The 16,922-nt window shown below is 39.3% G+C and overlaps 1 protein-coding gene across 5 annotated transcripts in view; it reads right to left on the minus strand.

Moving 5' to 3' along the window:
• MAN1A2 (mannosidase alpha class 1A member 2) overlaps positions 1 to 16,922 on the minus strand; it is a 143,991-nt gene that overhangs the window by 8,316 nt on the left and 118,753 nt on the right. For all 5 annotated transcript variants that reach the window (XR_008436046.1, XM_053972127.1, XM_053972128.1 and 2 more), the window contains exons 10-11: positions 13,024 to 13,243; positions 5,925 to 6,097 (exon numbers count right to left, since the gene is read on the minus strand). Coding sequence is in view for 4 of the 5 variants with exons in the window: in XM_053972127.1 (XP_053828102.1) it covers positions 5,925 to 6,097; positions 13,024 to 13,243 (393 nt within the window). In the remaining variant the exon portion in view is untranslated. The remainder of the gene's footprint in view (positions 1 to 5,924; positions 6,098 to 13,023; positions 13,244 to 16,922) is intronic.

Below are 16,922 nucleotides of genomic sequence, written 5' to 3' on the forward strand. Positions count from 1 at the left end.
AGAAGCTGAGGGGAGTAAAGGCAGGGGAGCAAATAAGTTTTGAATGATGCCCTTTTTATGCAGAGAAAACAGATTCAGTCAAAACTAACTCTTCAAGGACCTCAGTATTGCCTTTGCATACTAGAAATACTGGGAGATAAGGAGGAATTTTCCACTGGACAAATGAACAAAGAATGTCAGCAGATGCTGTTACTGAAATCAGAAGGAAAAGTAAAAAGTTGGGCAGGATACCCAGGACAGTAAGTCACAGCACAGCAGGTACTACAGCTGACATCCTCCTAGAATACACTCTTACCTGTGGAAATCTGAGACTGTTCATGGACCAAAGAATAATCCAGACTGTACAAAGTTCTTCCAAATTTCCGAAAAGGAAGGTTTTTAGAAAAGCAAGCGCAGAGACTGGCAAAAGTATGTTATTGGAATGGCTGTGGCTCTAGAGTCTGAATTTAAGCCAAGAAAGGTACAGTCTTTCTTGGCAAAATCTAATGCTTGCTGTAATTCCTTATCTCAAGCACAGCCTTCTCCAAGTTTAGATGGAAATGCTCCATTTTTTGTTGGGACTTGAGTCTAAAAGGAGAAAGTGTCTGAATGAATTATTTTCGTATTTGGTTACTGGTACAGGCCAGGGCTACACTAAGACTACTCACATGCTGACATCTGGGTTGACCAGATTTTCTCTACAGTGAAAAGAAAGGTGTATGTGACACATCTAACCCAACAGCACCAAATGCATGATAATCTCTTTGTGTGCATGCTCTTGCACAACAAAAGTGATGCTAGCTACCACATGGCAGCCAAACAACATCAGCAACACAAACAACCCCAACACCACTCTCTCCACACAAAATCAAACCACAGCAATCAACCAAACAAACAAAAAGGAAAGAAAAAAACTTAATTGCTTAGCTTCTGAAGAAATAATGCATATGCTGTTTACACAACAATATTCCTCCCCAGAACTCCTACAGCCACCAGGCAGGTGTTATATGAATAAACAAGAGCCAAAGCACTTTTGCTTTATAGGCAGAAAATGAAGCGCCCTTTTTATAATAATGCAGAACATGACCTTGTGTCTGCTCTGAAACATGGCAAGATGGAGGAGGAAGCCCCAGTGCTTACAACTCCTCCCAGAATTCCCAGCATACAGTCTGATCAGGTCAACCAGTCAGCAACCTTGATGCTGTGTGCCACAGCCTGTACAGGAGAAACCTGCTAGTGACTGTGGCAAAATGAAAACAAGGAATATATGGCACCACTGTTAGGACACCATCTCCTTCCTTCAGAAGAATTAAATCCTCAAGCCAGTGTAAAAGACAAAACTTATTTTGGAAATTGTAGCTAATGGATAGAACTGAGATCCTCCTCTGTGCTGTAGAGTTCTCATATTTGGGTAACTAGGTGCAATGATGAAACCAGCAAGCCTACAAGCCCGGAGAAAGAAAATGTATGCTCTATATCCACTTTTTTTTTCCTTACGGTTACCAAGTAACCGTAAATTCAGAAATTTCTCCTTGGGAAGACAAACACTGTTCAGAATAGGCAAAGATTTACCCTAGCTGATCAGAGTTCTACATAATACATGTAGTAATGAACTGTACAGGAAAAAAGCCTCTGAAAGATTGCTTTACAGCTATTCATCCAAATAGAAAATTTTAAAACATGAACAAATAATTTGTCCTTGATTCCGAGTTGTACAGAACTTCGGGACACTGGCTGAAAAGCTTGGTGCCACAGACAAGCTGCTTAAATGCCACTTGAAACTCTCAGTATTCTGTCTTCACACAGACCTCAGAGCAAATCAGATGTAGTGGCATCTGATTTGCCACCCAGATACACTTTCACTCCAGAGCTGAAGACCAGTCTCCCTGATAAAACAATGCTTGATTTATTGCACCACAGAATACAGGGAAACTCCAAGATGACTGGAAGGGTATTAAGGTAATATTGCTACCATTATGAGGCATTGGCAGACTGAATAATTTTAGGATGGCATACCTGATGTTAGTTCCAGTCAATTACAGAAATGCGTGGAGATATATATATATATAAATTAGAGGATAACTGACACCAATCAGCATGGTTTTATAGAAAATTATCTTGGTCACAAGCTTGATTTCATTCTTTGAGAGCTACAAATTTGACAAATAAAGGTAACTGCAGAGCTGTAATAAACTTAAAAGCTTCTAAGGCAATTGACATGGTATTTAAGATGTTATGGGAAGACAAGGCAGCACTATACCATATCAATGTAACTCAATTTAAAATTGACTGACAGCGCTCTAAGAAAGAACTGGCAATGCAAAATCATCACATCATCATCTCTCTCTCACAGAGATCCACAAGGAACAGTCTGAAGTTTTATCAATCACTACAACACTGCTGCTGGCTAAAATGACATATGTAAGTAACAGCAGACAGTGTAATCTGCTGGTAACTGGGTGCAAAACAAAATGAGTTTCATAAAACCAGGCACATAATCCTAAATCTAGTCATCAAGACTGTGTAACTGCAGACCCAGGCTAGCCTGGAAGGTAGAGACAACCTTTGGAATACAGAGACACTTCAAATCCTTCCATGGCCATATAAGACAGTTCAGTCTGAGTTCCTGCTCGGACATTGCATATTATGATCTATGAAAATTCTTTGGAAAGAAAGCATGGGGGAAAGGACATTTTTAAATGGCATAGGAAGTCATAGGAAAACCCAGTGATTGAGAGCTGAAACTAGGCAAATTCAAATGGGAAATAAAATATGGGGGCGGGGGGGGGGAGCGGGTTAACAGCAAAAATAAATAAATAATGGAACAAACTACCAGAAGTAGTGGATTTTCTACTTTCCTTTATTCAAATACAGAATAGAACAGGAAAATATTCAACAGTATACTCCTGCCAAATACATGTGTCTTGACTCAAAAGTGACATAAAGTGAAATTTCAGGGCCTGTAAGATACAGGGAGGTCAACATGAACCTAAGTTCTTTGGAAATAAAATTTGATGTGCTTCTAGATTGGACCCCAGCTCCCTCAGGGTGTTTTTTGTGGCATATGCGACTTTTCTTGACTGTGCCAACAACATGCCCCATAAAAACTGTGCCGGTTTCTTCACCAGCTGTCGTACTCACAGCTTCTAACCCACGAAACTGTGAAACCATATTTCTTTTACCTCCAACTTATGTCTGGCTCTTTTCTGTCTACTCTTCTTCTCTAAGTAGAATCACAGAATGGCTTGGGTTGGAAAGGACCTCAAAGATCATCTAGTTCCAACCTCACTGCCATGGGTAGGGATGCCACTCACTGGAACAGGATGCTCAGGGCTCCATCTAACCTGACCTTGAACACTTACATCCACAGCTTCTCTGGGCAATCTGTTCCAGTGCCTCACCACTCTCTTAGTAAAGAATTTCTTTTTAACATCTAATATAAATCTGTCCTCTTTCAGTTTAAATCATTGCCTTTTGTCCTGTCACTATCTGCCCACATAAAAAAAACATCTCACTTCTTTTAATAAGCCCCCTTTAGGTACTAGAAGGCTGCAATGAGGTCTCCCTGAAGCCTTCCCTTCCCCAGGCTGAACAACCCCAGCTCTCTCAGCCTGTCTTTGTAGGAGAGGTGCTCCCAGCCTTGGATCATATTTGTGTCCCTTCCTGCAACCTGCTCTAACAGGTCTATGTCTTTCTTGTGCTGAGGACCCCAGATCTGGGTGCAGCTGAGGTCTCATGACAGCAGAAAGCTATAGGTCATTCCACTCTATCAGTCCTCAATTTGCCTGAAGTTAGCCCAAGCTTCAGGTCTTGGCTATTTATTTTCACTGTTAGTAGAAGCTCTCATGAACTCACTGCCTCTGTGGTGCAGTCCTACTTAGTGAGATACACAAGTCCACAACTCTTAATTGAACCCTTCATTCACACAGCTCAGATTAGTAATTGGCTTTACATGCCTATTGTGAAGTGGTGGCTCTTTCTGCTTTCAAATAATTAGCCTGAAAAGGATTTTAGTGATTTTCTGCATTTACCCTGAATATCCTGCATGCATATTTCTGTAATACTTCAGCCAGCCCCCCAGCACACCATCATCCAATTTGACTGGCCCAATACAATTGAGATGAATGCTGTCTCTAGTGTTAAGTACAGTATTAGGGAGAATTAGCCTTTTTTTTTTTTCATCAGGAAAGAGATAGAGACCCTGTCACAGGGATTTATGATCACTGAGGAATGTAAGATTGAACTTCCTGTTTTCCCCCAGAGACACTGGATTTGGAGAGATGCAACAAAACAGACCTTGAACAAAGCATACATAGGATTTGCACTAAAGTACATAAGTTTTGTCAAAAAATATAGATAATAAATCCAAGTATGCTTCAGAGGTTGGAAGGCAAAAGGAAGACAAATTCAGACAGTGTTGTACAACAGCAGTAAGCCAACTGCTCTGCGTGTCACACCATATTCTTCTCTATTTATAAATGATGAAATAAACACAGCCAGAGCTGTGTGTGATAGGGAAGAAGAAAAAGTAGTGAGTAGGTGTGAAGAATAAACACAAGAACTTATTATCTATATGCAATGAACAGAAAATTCTAGGGAACAAAAAGCTTCAAGGTTCTGTGTCAGTATGATGGTGGGATAAGAAAATTCCTAATTGTGGGAAGGAGGGGTTTGCAAAACTATTTATGAAGAAGTCAAAAATATTTTATGACTATGTTCTATAAAGAAATCTTCTATCAAGGAAAAAAGCAGAAGAAGGCAGTCTGTAGGGACAGAGGCAATTAAGCACAGGGGCTGCTTGATTTACAACTTCAGTGGAGGTTGACAGGATAAAATAAAATCCTACCCTGCACACAGAGAAAATTGGAGGCAGAGGAGGAGGAAGGGAGGGTTTGTTTTGAAAGCATTAATGGGAACCAAGATAATGAAAGCAAATAGAGAAAACTGAGCAAAATACAATTAAAACACATGCTTTGCAGTGTGCTTAAGAGACTGATCCTGGCCTGAAAATCTTCACACTTGTACATTTTTTTAACCTATTGCAAAGAACCCCACCTCAGCTTGGACTATCCAGCCATAACTTCTGAAAGGAGCTTGTTAGATCAGCAAGAATTTGTAGTATCTACACAGGCAAGGAGTAGGTTATAAACTTTGCCATGTTAGAAATATGCATAGTCTAGACAGCAGGGATGATGAGACTCAATGCTTGATGTTTTGGAGACAGCAGCAATGCATTCTGGAATACAAATGCTACAAATGTGGAACCTGTCTCCAGAATAACATAATTCTGTTTGGAATAAAAAAAACTAAAAGGCAAAACCACACTAAGACACAACTGTAAAATATTTGGCCTCTTCTAGGTGTTACAGCTGTGCTCAGGGATGGATAGTAATGAGCTTGGCTAAATATTCTGAATACAGGCATCTCTTCCCACCTTTTCTTGATCTCTTGCTTCTGGAGCAAAACTGGGTTTCAGCCACAGAATAAACTTACCCAGTTTCCTGGTTTGTCTCTTCCTTTGCTTTTCCCTCATCTCCTCTGGATGTAGTCAAAATATTTCATTACTGTCTTGTTATCTTTAATGTTTATTCTCATCTCTGAAACTGGCTTTGAGCTGTTTCCAAAGACTGCTGGAGCAATAGCAGGGAAGTAGAGAAACTCTTGGGGGCTGTGCACTACTGACAACAGTAGGAGTCATGACTAGGGGGTTCTATTTCCACAACCAGACTCATGGGCTGTGTAATGCTGAATGCACCTCCCACCTGAGCATCTGACTCAGCAGATACAAAATAGCAATAACTGTGTGCACCCTCATATGTACCCTGGTTTACAGGAAACTGTGAAAATCAATTGCCACTCCAAGTGTTTCATTATCATAAGACTGAAGTGGCTTCAAAGAGGAAATACACAAAATTAAATTACTGACAGACAATTAATACAGTTACCTGTGCTGCCTCCCAGCCCCACTGCCTGTATTTGGGATCGTGGGTGAATCTCCACATATACCAGTAGGTCTCAATCACCTCTGGCCTTAGGATGTAATACTTCTCATTCTGCCGTACTGCCACCGCCTCCACGCCACCATCAAATTTGAATGCTTCTGGACCCAGCTTTAGTGCTGCAGAGGAAACAAACAACCAGAAAAGAAAGTAAAATAAGAAAAAATTTGTTCCATACCAATCTTTGCAGGAAGGATGGGTAGGAGACTGCTATATCCCAAGCTTGTGAAAAAAAAACTAAAACCTTTAAGCAGTCTCAGAAATATTTCCTACTGTTGAGGACTATAATTTTTCTTATGAATAATTTATCTAATTCCTTTGAGAAAACTACCTATTTTGACAGGACTACAGTAATCCTCTTGAAAACTAATGGAACACTAAGAATATAAACACAGTAACACGTTCAATTATAGGATAAAATTGAAGTGACCGACATCAGTTCTTTACAAGAAAAAGAAAAAAAGAAAAAAAGGGTCAACACAGGTTTCCATGTCCTTTGATCCCACCTAGCACAGTAGGAAAAGATCTTGGAACTGAACCAAGTAGTATCATACCAAATAACCTCTATCTTTATGCAAACTGTTGGTTTAAGGATGTGCTGTCAGGCCACTGTGACTGATGTGCTGTGATCTTCAAGTAAAAGGTTTACAACTGGGCAATGAAGTCTTAAATACACTTGAAAATAAACCTCTGAACTAAGAGATTCACTGTTTAAGCCCTTAAAGGAACCTGTAAAAGCCCTGTGCCAGCATCTGGGAGATACTCATATAAGGACAACACACCTGTAGAAAAACTGTCTATAATATGAAGTTACACATATTTTGTATGGTCCTCAAATTTAACATTAATTATGTACTCTTATTACTGCACCTCACCATTTGTTTTGGCAGAGAAGTTTTAAGGTGCCAAACTCTGAAGCTGCACTCAAGCTTTAAAAATTATCAAAGCAATTAATCATGTAATTCCTATGGGCTAGAGGTTCAAATAATCAAGGTTTCATGGGTCTGAAAGGGGAAGCTTGGAATGCTATAATGAAAAACATGAGCAACTCTCAGTGCATGCCCCAGCAGAAAATCTCCAGAAGTTCCTTAATCTTTTTGTTTCAAGAGTTTATGGCTCTGGATGCCAAAAGAAAAAGCATCACTCTGCTTCAGCCACCTGAATGGTAAGGGAAACTCCATCAAGAAATGTTTACTGCACTTCTTTCAAAATGGGCCACTTTATCAGTTTTACTTTAAAAATTAAATAAATCTCACTATAAAATGGAGAAGATTATCCAAAATTCTGAATATAAGAATGGTCATACTGGACCAGATGGAATTCTGTCTGCTCCAGTATCACATCTCCAACAATAGCCAAAATCAGACATTGATGGGGAAGTGGAAGCACCTACCAAGTATATGAAATACCTTTTTCCATCTTTTCTACCAGCCTCTACTGTTTTTGAGTTCAAGACTTCTCCCAAACTAGACATACTTTTTTAGGCAGTCAGTAATTCTTAATAGATTTATTTCCCAAGTACTTATCTGGTGCTTCCTTAAATCTGTGTAAGCCTTGAGCATCCAAAACAATCTCTGCTAAGGAGTTCCACATCTCTAATACCTGCTTGATGCAGAACCACTTTCCAATCCCTATGTGATTTTGCAAATCTGCTGATTCCTACCTAGAAGGTCCCTTTTCCACCCTGATTAATACTATCCAATTCAGCTGTGAATTGGATACAGAATGGAAACTGTTCCATGCCTCTAGTTAATCTTCTTGCCCTTCTCTGCAACTCTTCCAATTCTACTATATCCTTTGTAAAATGAGAGAGGACCAGCAAATACAACCAAAAAAAAAAAAAAGTGCAGGTGAGATTAATACAGTGACATAATGACATTTTCTATTTTTCTCTTTCTCATTTTGTTTTACCTGAGTGCTACTGAGTTGACATTTTCATAATCTCAAAAGCAATTTCCTGAATTGCAATGGCCAGTTAGCACTCATCATTTAATATGTGAGGTTAGAAATAATTTTTTCATAGGTGCCTCACTTTACAATTAACTACACTGGATTTAATTTAGCAATTTATTATGCAGTTACTCAACCTCATAAAGTCCTTGTGTAGTACTTTTTTTGCTATTATCAGCACACTTAGCTTATTGTTCCTGCCCTTTTCTGATAATTTATATATGTGTATGCTTTATTTATATATAATACATACTAAAATATTATATGTAAATATACTATACACTTATAATGTATATAAATACAGTATACATTTTACGCACCCACACCCACACACACACACACATATATATATAAAATATATATCAGAGTACTGCTGGCTAACCAGCATTTACCTATTGCAAGAGTGGACTATTTACCTCTATCCTGTTTTCTATATTATGCCCATTTTCTTCCTCCATGCAGATACTTGCTGCTTAGATTGTAACTGTTTAACGTCCCTAATGGGCCTTAGTAAAACACTTGTTAAAAAGCCTTTTGAAAATCAGGGAAACATGAGAGCTGTGTTAGTCTTATACACCAAAGAAGCTGGATTTCAGGCAGTTCTGGTGATCCACTACCTACAGAAACTGTGATGTCCTCTCTTGCTTTGTAGCCTGCTCGTGCATTAAATCTTTAATTATTTACTCACACCTACTCCTAATGCTGTTGGGCTCTACAAGAAATTAAAATACCCAAGGATGGGTGAATTCTGCATATTGTGATGATTTCACCAAATTCTTATCTGAAACCAAGGATGTAAAATTGATAGCTGACTAAAGAAAAGAAGCTCTTATGGGCACAGTACCTTTCAGGGGCCATTCTTCTGAGCCAAGAACCATCTAAGGCCATTTTACAATGCTATAGTGGTCACAGAATAATCCAAATATTGTCATATTAATAGCGCTGGTAGACTATAGTCTAGGCAGGGAGAGTAGATTATAAACAATTTCATACCAGTGCAAAACTGCAAAACTGAACAAGCACCATTTTAAAAGATTTTAACTGACATAAAGTTGACTTCAATGAGAGCTGTATTTAGGACTGCCAAAAAAAGGGCAAATCTTTATACTTTCAGATAAATATATTTCTAATTTCATAAGTATTTTTGAAAATATTGTTGTCTGTTTTGTATGTTTCTTTAAGACTACAATCACTCTAGCAATAAATTTCCTGAAAGAAAGAAAGGATTCATAATGATAGTAATACTTGCTAGGCTCTAATTCATACAAAACTGGAGGAAGAGAACATCCAAGACACTTCTGTTTGAGACTCTGAACTATTCCATCAACACACATTGCTATTTCAGATGTCTCACAAAAACATATTATTATTCTCATTTCCTCAGCCTTGCCTGTTTAGCTGCTTACTGGAAGTCTTGGGGCAGAGACAGCATCTACTCATACCCTTGCATATGTCTCAGATGAAATCTTAGTCATCTAGCTTATTCTGCACTAGAATTGTCACATATAAAACCAGCTTAAAGCTGTACCACGACAGCTCTTGTTAAGAAACTTTAAAGAAGTGCAAAAAATTTCCACCTAAAATAATCTCTCTGTAGTCAGTCAATACTTTACACACTATCAGCTAATGGCTAGGAAAATTCTTATGCATAAGGGATGGCAGAGTGTACTAAAAATACTGTGTGCTATAGATCAGCAAACAAGGCCATCTATACAGATAATTTTGCTTATTTATCTAACCTCTACAATACCTATGAAAACTGATTGTCAGACTGATTTGTTAGTGCTCTTTCTATTCTTTTGATTTCATTGGACTTCTTTTTTGTTGCCATCTACAGATTTCGCATTGCCAATTATTTTATGCCTGTGCCATGTTTCTCAGCGGTGCACATTAAGCATGAAAAACAAAGAACGAATTCCCAGAAACTGGAACACCTCAAGATGTGCAGTACTCACATAAGCTTAAACATCAAGAAACCTTGTGTCATGAGCACATGAAGCCATATTTTTGTGGCCCTACCAGTGCCCACTGACAGCATTATGATTTCTTCTGCTGGTAAATGGGCACACAGATCAGCACATGCCTCCTATTTTTGTTTTTCTCAATCTTCTCTCCAAACTGAGGGCACAATGGGACTACACGAAAATCCTGAAATCCCCTGTCACAGGATGGGAGATTTAGGATGGCTGCAGCATTAATCTATTGATAGTTTATGGTACAAAAAATTGTAGAGTTGGTAGGAAGCAGAGGCAGTGTAGACTACATATCATAAGAATATTCTGGTTACAGTTAAGTTTTCTCATTGACCATCAATAAGCCTTTTCAATTCCTCTGTGTTTCTAAGGGGTGCCACATGCATTCACAATTTCCTGAAGAGGGGAAGAGCCTTGGAGGGGGCTCTCATGCTGCCATGTCCAATAGATCCTGGAAACACAAATCCCTTGCTCAGAGGCAGACCAGAACCATGACTACACCCCCTGCCTTCACCTTCCAAAGATCACCAGCTTCCTCCAGCTGCTGAATTAGAAAGACAGCCTTTGAGGAATGCTACAGACTGATGCTCAGCTCAAGCAGAATCTACAAGGATTTTCACAGAGCCATGGCAAGGGCCCAAGCTTCTCACAACATACCTAGTCACTTCTCCAGCCTCTTAGTCTGGAGTCTAAGGTCTTCTCTCAGACATTCCTGGGGAACATTGATAGGTGACTCAGATTATCAGGGAGACTACGTCCCTGCATAAACTTCTCATTTACATGGCAGTGATGCCAGTTGCCACTGGGACATTAATCCCCAAGAAAATACATCAGGAATAGTTTCCAGGACTTTCCAGCTTCTCTGTACTACTACTAAAATAACCAGCTTTCTGAAATATCAGGTTGGTTTTTTTAACAGGCTTTCAAACCTGCAATATGTGCAACAAGCTGATGATAGTTGTCAATATAATGCCCTCATTTTCCAGAAATGCTTTTATTCTGTGAAATTCTGTTTCACTTTTGCTGAGACTTAAGCTCAGCTACGGAAATTTATATTGCTTCATAAAGCAGTATTTTCATACTGAAGTATTACATCACCAGGTGCATACTGTAATTTATTATGAGCAGCTGTGGGATGACACAGGAAAGGGCAGCTCTGCTGGGTCATCTAAAGGAAGAGCTGCCTATCCCCTGCACACAGTCTCTGCATCCTTCTCTCTCTCCTCTGGGGATGCCAAATGGGGCAAGTTCTCCCAAGTCCATAGGAGAAAGAAATCAGGCAATCCCCTTTGCCTGCTGAACCATAAACCTATTAGCTGAGCCAGGATGCCTGTCTGCCCCCTTAAAGATGCTTTTTCTGCCATCAGCCAGTTCTGCCATTAAAGTGTACAATTATGCTCAAATCCTGCTGTTAAAACACAACAAAGAAGTTGACATTTTGCATGTATAGGTTCTTAATTTCCTTTGAAAAATCAGACCAGAAAATTAAAACCAAAACATGCAAACACAAACAATCCACATTCCCAGAACTGCATGACTGAACAAAAGAAAACAAGGGCATTGCAAATTTATAGCTGTCTGTACAGCTTTCAGTCTTTCTTGCTCGTGTGTTCTTATACAGTCATTAAATATGCAATCAAAACTTTTATCTCCCCCATCTTTTGATTTATTTAGGGTACAGAATAAACCTCTGAAGGAATAAAATTAGGTCTGCTCAAACAACTGTAAATTTAACACTGCTTATTTTTAAATGTCAAATTAAACATTTAAATGCTATTTTTCAGAATGCAACAATAGCTGCTATGTCCTCCCTTTTTTTCTTAATCACACTCGTATTTTTTCTTTTCCTTTTTTTTAAAACTGTTGCTACCCAAATAAAATTATCACTTGTGTGACTGAATTATTTAAAAAGACTGGCAACTATACAATGATACAATCCTGTGAATAAATATATGAATTCTCATCTTAAAACTGCTTAAGTTATAGTTACCATTATTTCTACTGGGAAGGTATTTCAGAAACTGACTTCTCTGATAGCTATGCAAAACCATTTCCAATCTCCAACCTACATTTATCCACAGCGAGCTTAAAATCTTGCTCTTGTTACAACTGTGTTCTTTTATATCTTAAAATAACTATTTCTCTTCAGTGTTTTCCCCTTGAGATGGCAATAAATTTGTTCCTTTCTTCGGTATTATTTGTCTAGCCTGAGCAGGCCAATCTCTCATATTTTCCCCACTGTAAGATAAAAGCTCTGTCACTCTATTCATTCTGTTGGTCCTTCTCTGCATTTGTTCTGCTTGAAATTCAGATTTATACAGAGTATTCAGGGTGACAAATTACACATGTCTTCTAAGGCAGTCTTAATATTATCTAATCTCTGCTGAAAATTCTTCATCTGATACAGACCAGGACATTTTTCAACTCCCACTTCAGACAAAGAGCTCCTGACTTTTTCTGGCAAACTTCTTATTTCTGTTAGTCCAGTTCTCAAGATGTCTCTGATTACTATTCTGAGACTCTTCCATTTTAATTACTATATGGCTGCCCTAAGCATAATCAGTACACTTCAAGCATCAAGGTTACTATAAAATAATCCTGGTCCAAAAGACTGACCTTGAGAAACTTCCAGCCCAATAATGAAGTCTGATGCTGCCTCCTCACTAGTCAGGCCTTTGGCCTTCTCATAGTCAGCACAGTACTCTTCATCCTCTCTTGTTTAATTCTACTTATTCAGAATGCACTATTACTAAAACGAGTAAAAAGTCTATTTACAATTTTTTCCTCTACTTAACTGTAAGAACAGTATATACTGAAATACAAACTTCCCTATGTATCTGTGAGGACAAGAGTTCACACAAATTCCTTCCTCACCATACCCATATAACCCATCTTAGCTGACTGATCCAAAACTGAGGACAAACATGCATGAAGGAACCATAAAGTCTGGGTTTATATTTACTCACCATGATGTAGGGCAGAAGTAAATACACAGATGTTAAAATTTCATACTGGTATAAAACCAGTGCATGTTAGACAAGGTCCATAACAAACCCTAACAATAATTACAAGAGTTGCTGTATTTCAACTATTGAAATAATTAGAAAAACAATAAGTCTTACTTGTCCTGTCATACGACTCATGACATGTATGTGCAATTTCAGCTCCGAGCTGCAAATAATGTCCAGCTTTATCATCTCTGGAACCATCTGCTCCAAGGGCAAACATTCCACCTGCAAAACAGGTCAAATGGCCCATCTTTCTTTCAAGATGCCCGTTCTTCCACTCCCCAATGAAGGTCAGTCCTCCATTGGACTTTCTGATGAGATGTTTTTCTATGGCCTACAAAGAGATTAAGAGAACTTTCAAATGCTGTTTCACATGCAAGTTTTATTTATTAACATTCCTTTATCGAGCAAAGTCTGGCTTTCAAAACAAAAATAACTATACAGCTATAACAATATAATTTCAAAGCACAAAAAAATACCCTAACTGCTAAGAATGCTAATGACACCTAACATAGGAAAATCACAACATAGACAACACTTTACTTTTACTTGAGAATTTAATACTTATTTTATGGCTCGAACAGTATTTGTCCAACTCTAAACTCTGGGAATTATCTATTTGTTGTCCTGTGCAGTCTGTGAGTACTCAGAAAACACATCCATGCTGGAAACTTTTGGTCAGCAACATATGCAAACCTGTACCCTCAGTCAGTCTTTAATAGGAAGTGACAGGGATGCTCCAGCTACCTTCTAACTGCTCCACAGCAGCTGTCTGACTGCACAGTCTCAAATGATGGGTGTTAGAGCAGTTGTTCACAAAAAACTTTATTATTTTATACGTGAGGCAACTGCTGCTTTCTTTTTGCACATTTGTACCAATATACATTGTTGCTTGTGACTTATAAATGGTATCCTTCTCTTAGAAGAATAGCTGATCTAACTTCCCAAAGTTTGCAAACTAGATGGAACAACATTTGCTTAAGCCTCTTTTAGAGAGGATCACAATTCCCACCAACCTACTGCAGTATTTACTATGTCTAGCATTAGACAGTGAGAAAGTAATGAAAGAGAAGTGCTGGTCTGCACTCCTGTTGGGTTAACTCCTTCACTAATACCACTGATAGATCTGAGGTTTGTGCTCATGGCAGGATCCAGAGAGAAGGCAGAAATAACTGACAGAGCAGAAACCAGTAAGTTTCTGACAGCTGTCAGGTTGGTTGTCTAATCATCATGCAAACTGGCATTGATGACTGCCTTCTGCTGCTAAGGAGCCTGATGTGGTTAACTGTACAAGCCTCATTTGGTCTGAAAGTACTGGTACAGGAAATATTGGATCTGCTGAAAACTGCCACTGGAAAGGATACCAAGATCTGGAGCATTAACTCTGTTGATTCCATTATTCTAGCCTGTGACAAAACTGATGTTTTTCGACCATATGTTCCATAAAAGTTGAGCCCTCTTTGAAGGAAAGCCACTTTAACTATGAAGAGCAGGAAGCCACTAAAGCATATGGATTATTTATTTCCTAGAGGAAAACATTTTTTTTCCAAATGCTAAGTGACATTTCCTTTTGAATTGTATCTTCCTATAATTTCATAACTGTTGAGGAGCAAATGGCTGCAGAAGCATTTCCAGTGGGACAAAATTGCTGTGGTTGGCACCAGGATAGCCAACAAAGGCCAAATTTATATACTTCTCCATGAGCTACTCCTCTACTCCAGATTTGCTTTTACAGTTTGACTGAAGAGCATGTTCTAGGTGCAACATGCTCCTTTTCTGAGCAGAAAACACATCTTCTGAATTTGAACATAACTGCTTGGTAGAAGGGGTAGTTTTTGAAATCTGAAAATCAAGTTCTATCAGCTACTTAATAACTCTTAATAACTGAGAGTCACAAAGGAAGCATCTCAAGAATATAAATGCAACTCTCTCAAAATACTTTATCATTCAACAACCTGCTGCCTGCCAACTGCAGAAAAATGACAATTGATATTTACAGTAATTAATAAGGGACAGCTGGGCATTGTTGGGAGCACTTCCCAGGAGATAAGAAAAGTTTGTGCAGGTTGGGATAGATGTGGCATTTGTACCCTGGGCTGGATGGCTGAGGCCACAGAGCACTCCAACAGAAACTGCAAAGCAATGACATCCAGCTGGACTACAAGGAGTATACTCGTACCAGAGTGGATGTGTATACCCCAACTCCCAAAGAGAAGACTGAGTTCATATCGACTAAGAGATTAACTAATGAAGGAGCTTCCTTAGTCTGTGAAATGCCTGAACAACAGGGGTGGTTGAGGTTGCTTGGTTTGTTCAGCCTAGAGAAGAGACTGAGGGGAGACCTCACTGCAGCCTTCAACATCCTCACAAGGGGCAGTGGAGAGAAAGGCACTGATTGCTTCACTCTAGAGACCAGTGACAGGAGCCGTGGGAATGCCCTGAAGCTGAGTCAGGGGAGGTTTAGGTTGGATAGCAGGAGAAGGTTCTTCACCCAGAGGGTGGTTGGGCACTGGAACAGGCTCCCCAGGGCAGTGGTCACAGCACCAAGCCTGACAGAGTTCAGGAAGTGTTTTGACAACACTCTCTGGCACATGATGTCTTGGGGTGTCCTGTGCAGGGCGAGGAGCTGGACTCAATGATTCCTGAGGGTCCCTTGCTATTCAAGATACTCTGTGATTCTATGCAAAACCTGAATGTTCCCTGAAGTTTATGTGCTTTTCATGACTACAAAAAATAGCATTTTCGGAGCTGTCTTGCAGCAGTACTTGCTGTGTTGTGACAGTCAAGCACACTGCTGAATACTTCTTTTAGCTACCTAATGCTGTGCAGTAAGAAAGAGTGAGGATCAAATTTATGAGCCTAACAGATTAGGCTACTCAAGGCAGCAGACCAAAAAGAAGCTTACCTATCCTCCAGCTGATATGAGAAGGAAAAAAAGACACTTGACACCAGACTAGCTGGAAGACCCACATGATTATGTTGAAGGCAAAGTTAAGAGGTCCATCCTCAGTTTTTATCACCACAAAAAATTCCGAACAGGTTTCACAATTTCTGCTTTTATCACAGCTGTGAACTTCCATACCAGGACACGGCAATGAAGTGTCCTTTACAGTGGAAGACTGCACCCATGTTATATACAGAGGGGTTATGGATATACAACTTGCTTGTATTCATGTTAGGAAGTATGTGGTGACCTGGATAATACTTCATATGCCATGGATCAGAAACCATGACATCTGAAGAACAGATGCTGCATTTTTCTTCCCTGTGATAGCTCCAAGGAATGAGATATCACTGTCTACTGCAAGACCTAGGACTGAGGTTATGTTGTCCATCTTCCACTCACAACGCTGTAATAAGATAAGGGAGTGAAGTGTGGCTGGACATTCTTTTAGACTGGTGGGTACTGAGAACATTTCCAACTCCGTGCTGTGAGTGGGAGGAATGCATGCTACACCTTTCCCCTTCTGCTTGCACAAATGATGCAAAGAGCTTCTGCTCCACATTTTGAAAAACAAAGAATAAGAAGTCTTAGCGACAGAGGAAGACCTATATTATAGGCAAGATCAAAAGAATGGTAAGAAAATTTAAATTTAAAAAAATTTAAATAAAAATTCGAATTGCAATTATGCAAAGCAAACCCTACTTAATGAATCTTTGCCTATGTTTTCCAACGTCAAGTAAGATCTGGGAAAGACACCAACCCTGAAACAGAGTATGTTCCACAGCAGAAAAATCAGTACAGTTCATGCCAACTCAAATGTACAGGGTAGGTTTAGCTGAGAAAAAGTGGAAGGAACCCTCTGATACTTGGACTGCAGGATATATCACACATGAATAACGAGCAGCTTGGCTTTTCCTCCCTCCTATCCACAGTGTTATCACCTGGTCACAAATTTGCCCTGCTCTGTCTCCTTTCAGAGATGTGCCCATATAAAATGTTTGCAAGATGGTTTACAGTGAAGAGGATGAATAGGAGAGTTTATTTCCTCTAATTTTGAAGTGTTCACAGT

The sequence above is a fragment of the Vidua macroura genome, chromosome 2, assembly GCF_024509145.1.
Source record: "Vidua macroura isolate BioBank_ID:100142 chromosome 2, ASM2450914v1, whole genome shotgun sequence".
In the NCBI taxonomy this organism is placed as follows: Eukaryota; Metazoa; Chordata; class Aves; order Passeriformes; family Viduidae; genus Vidua; species Vidua macroura.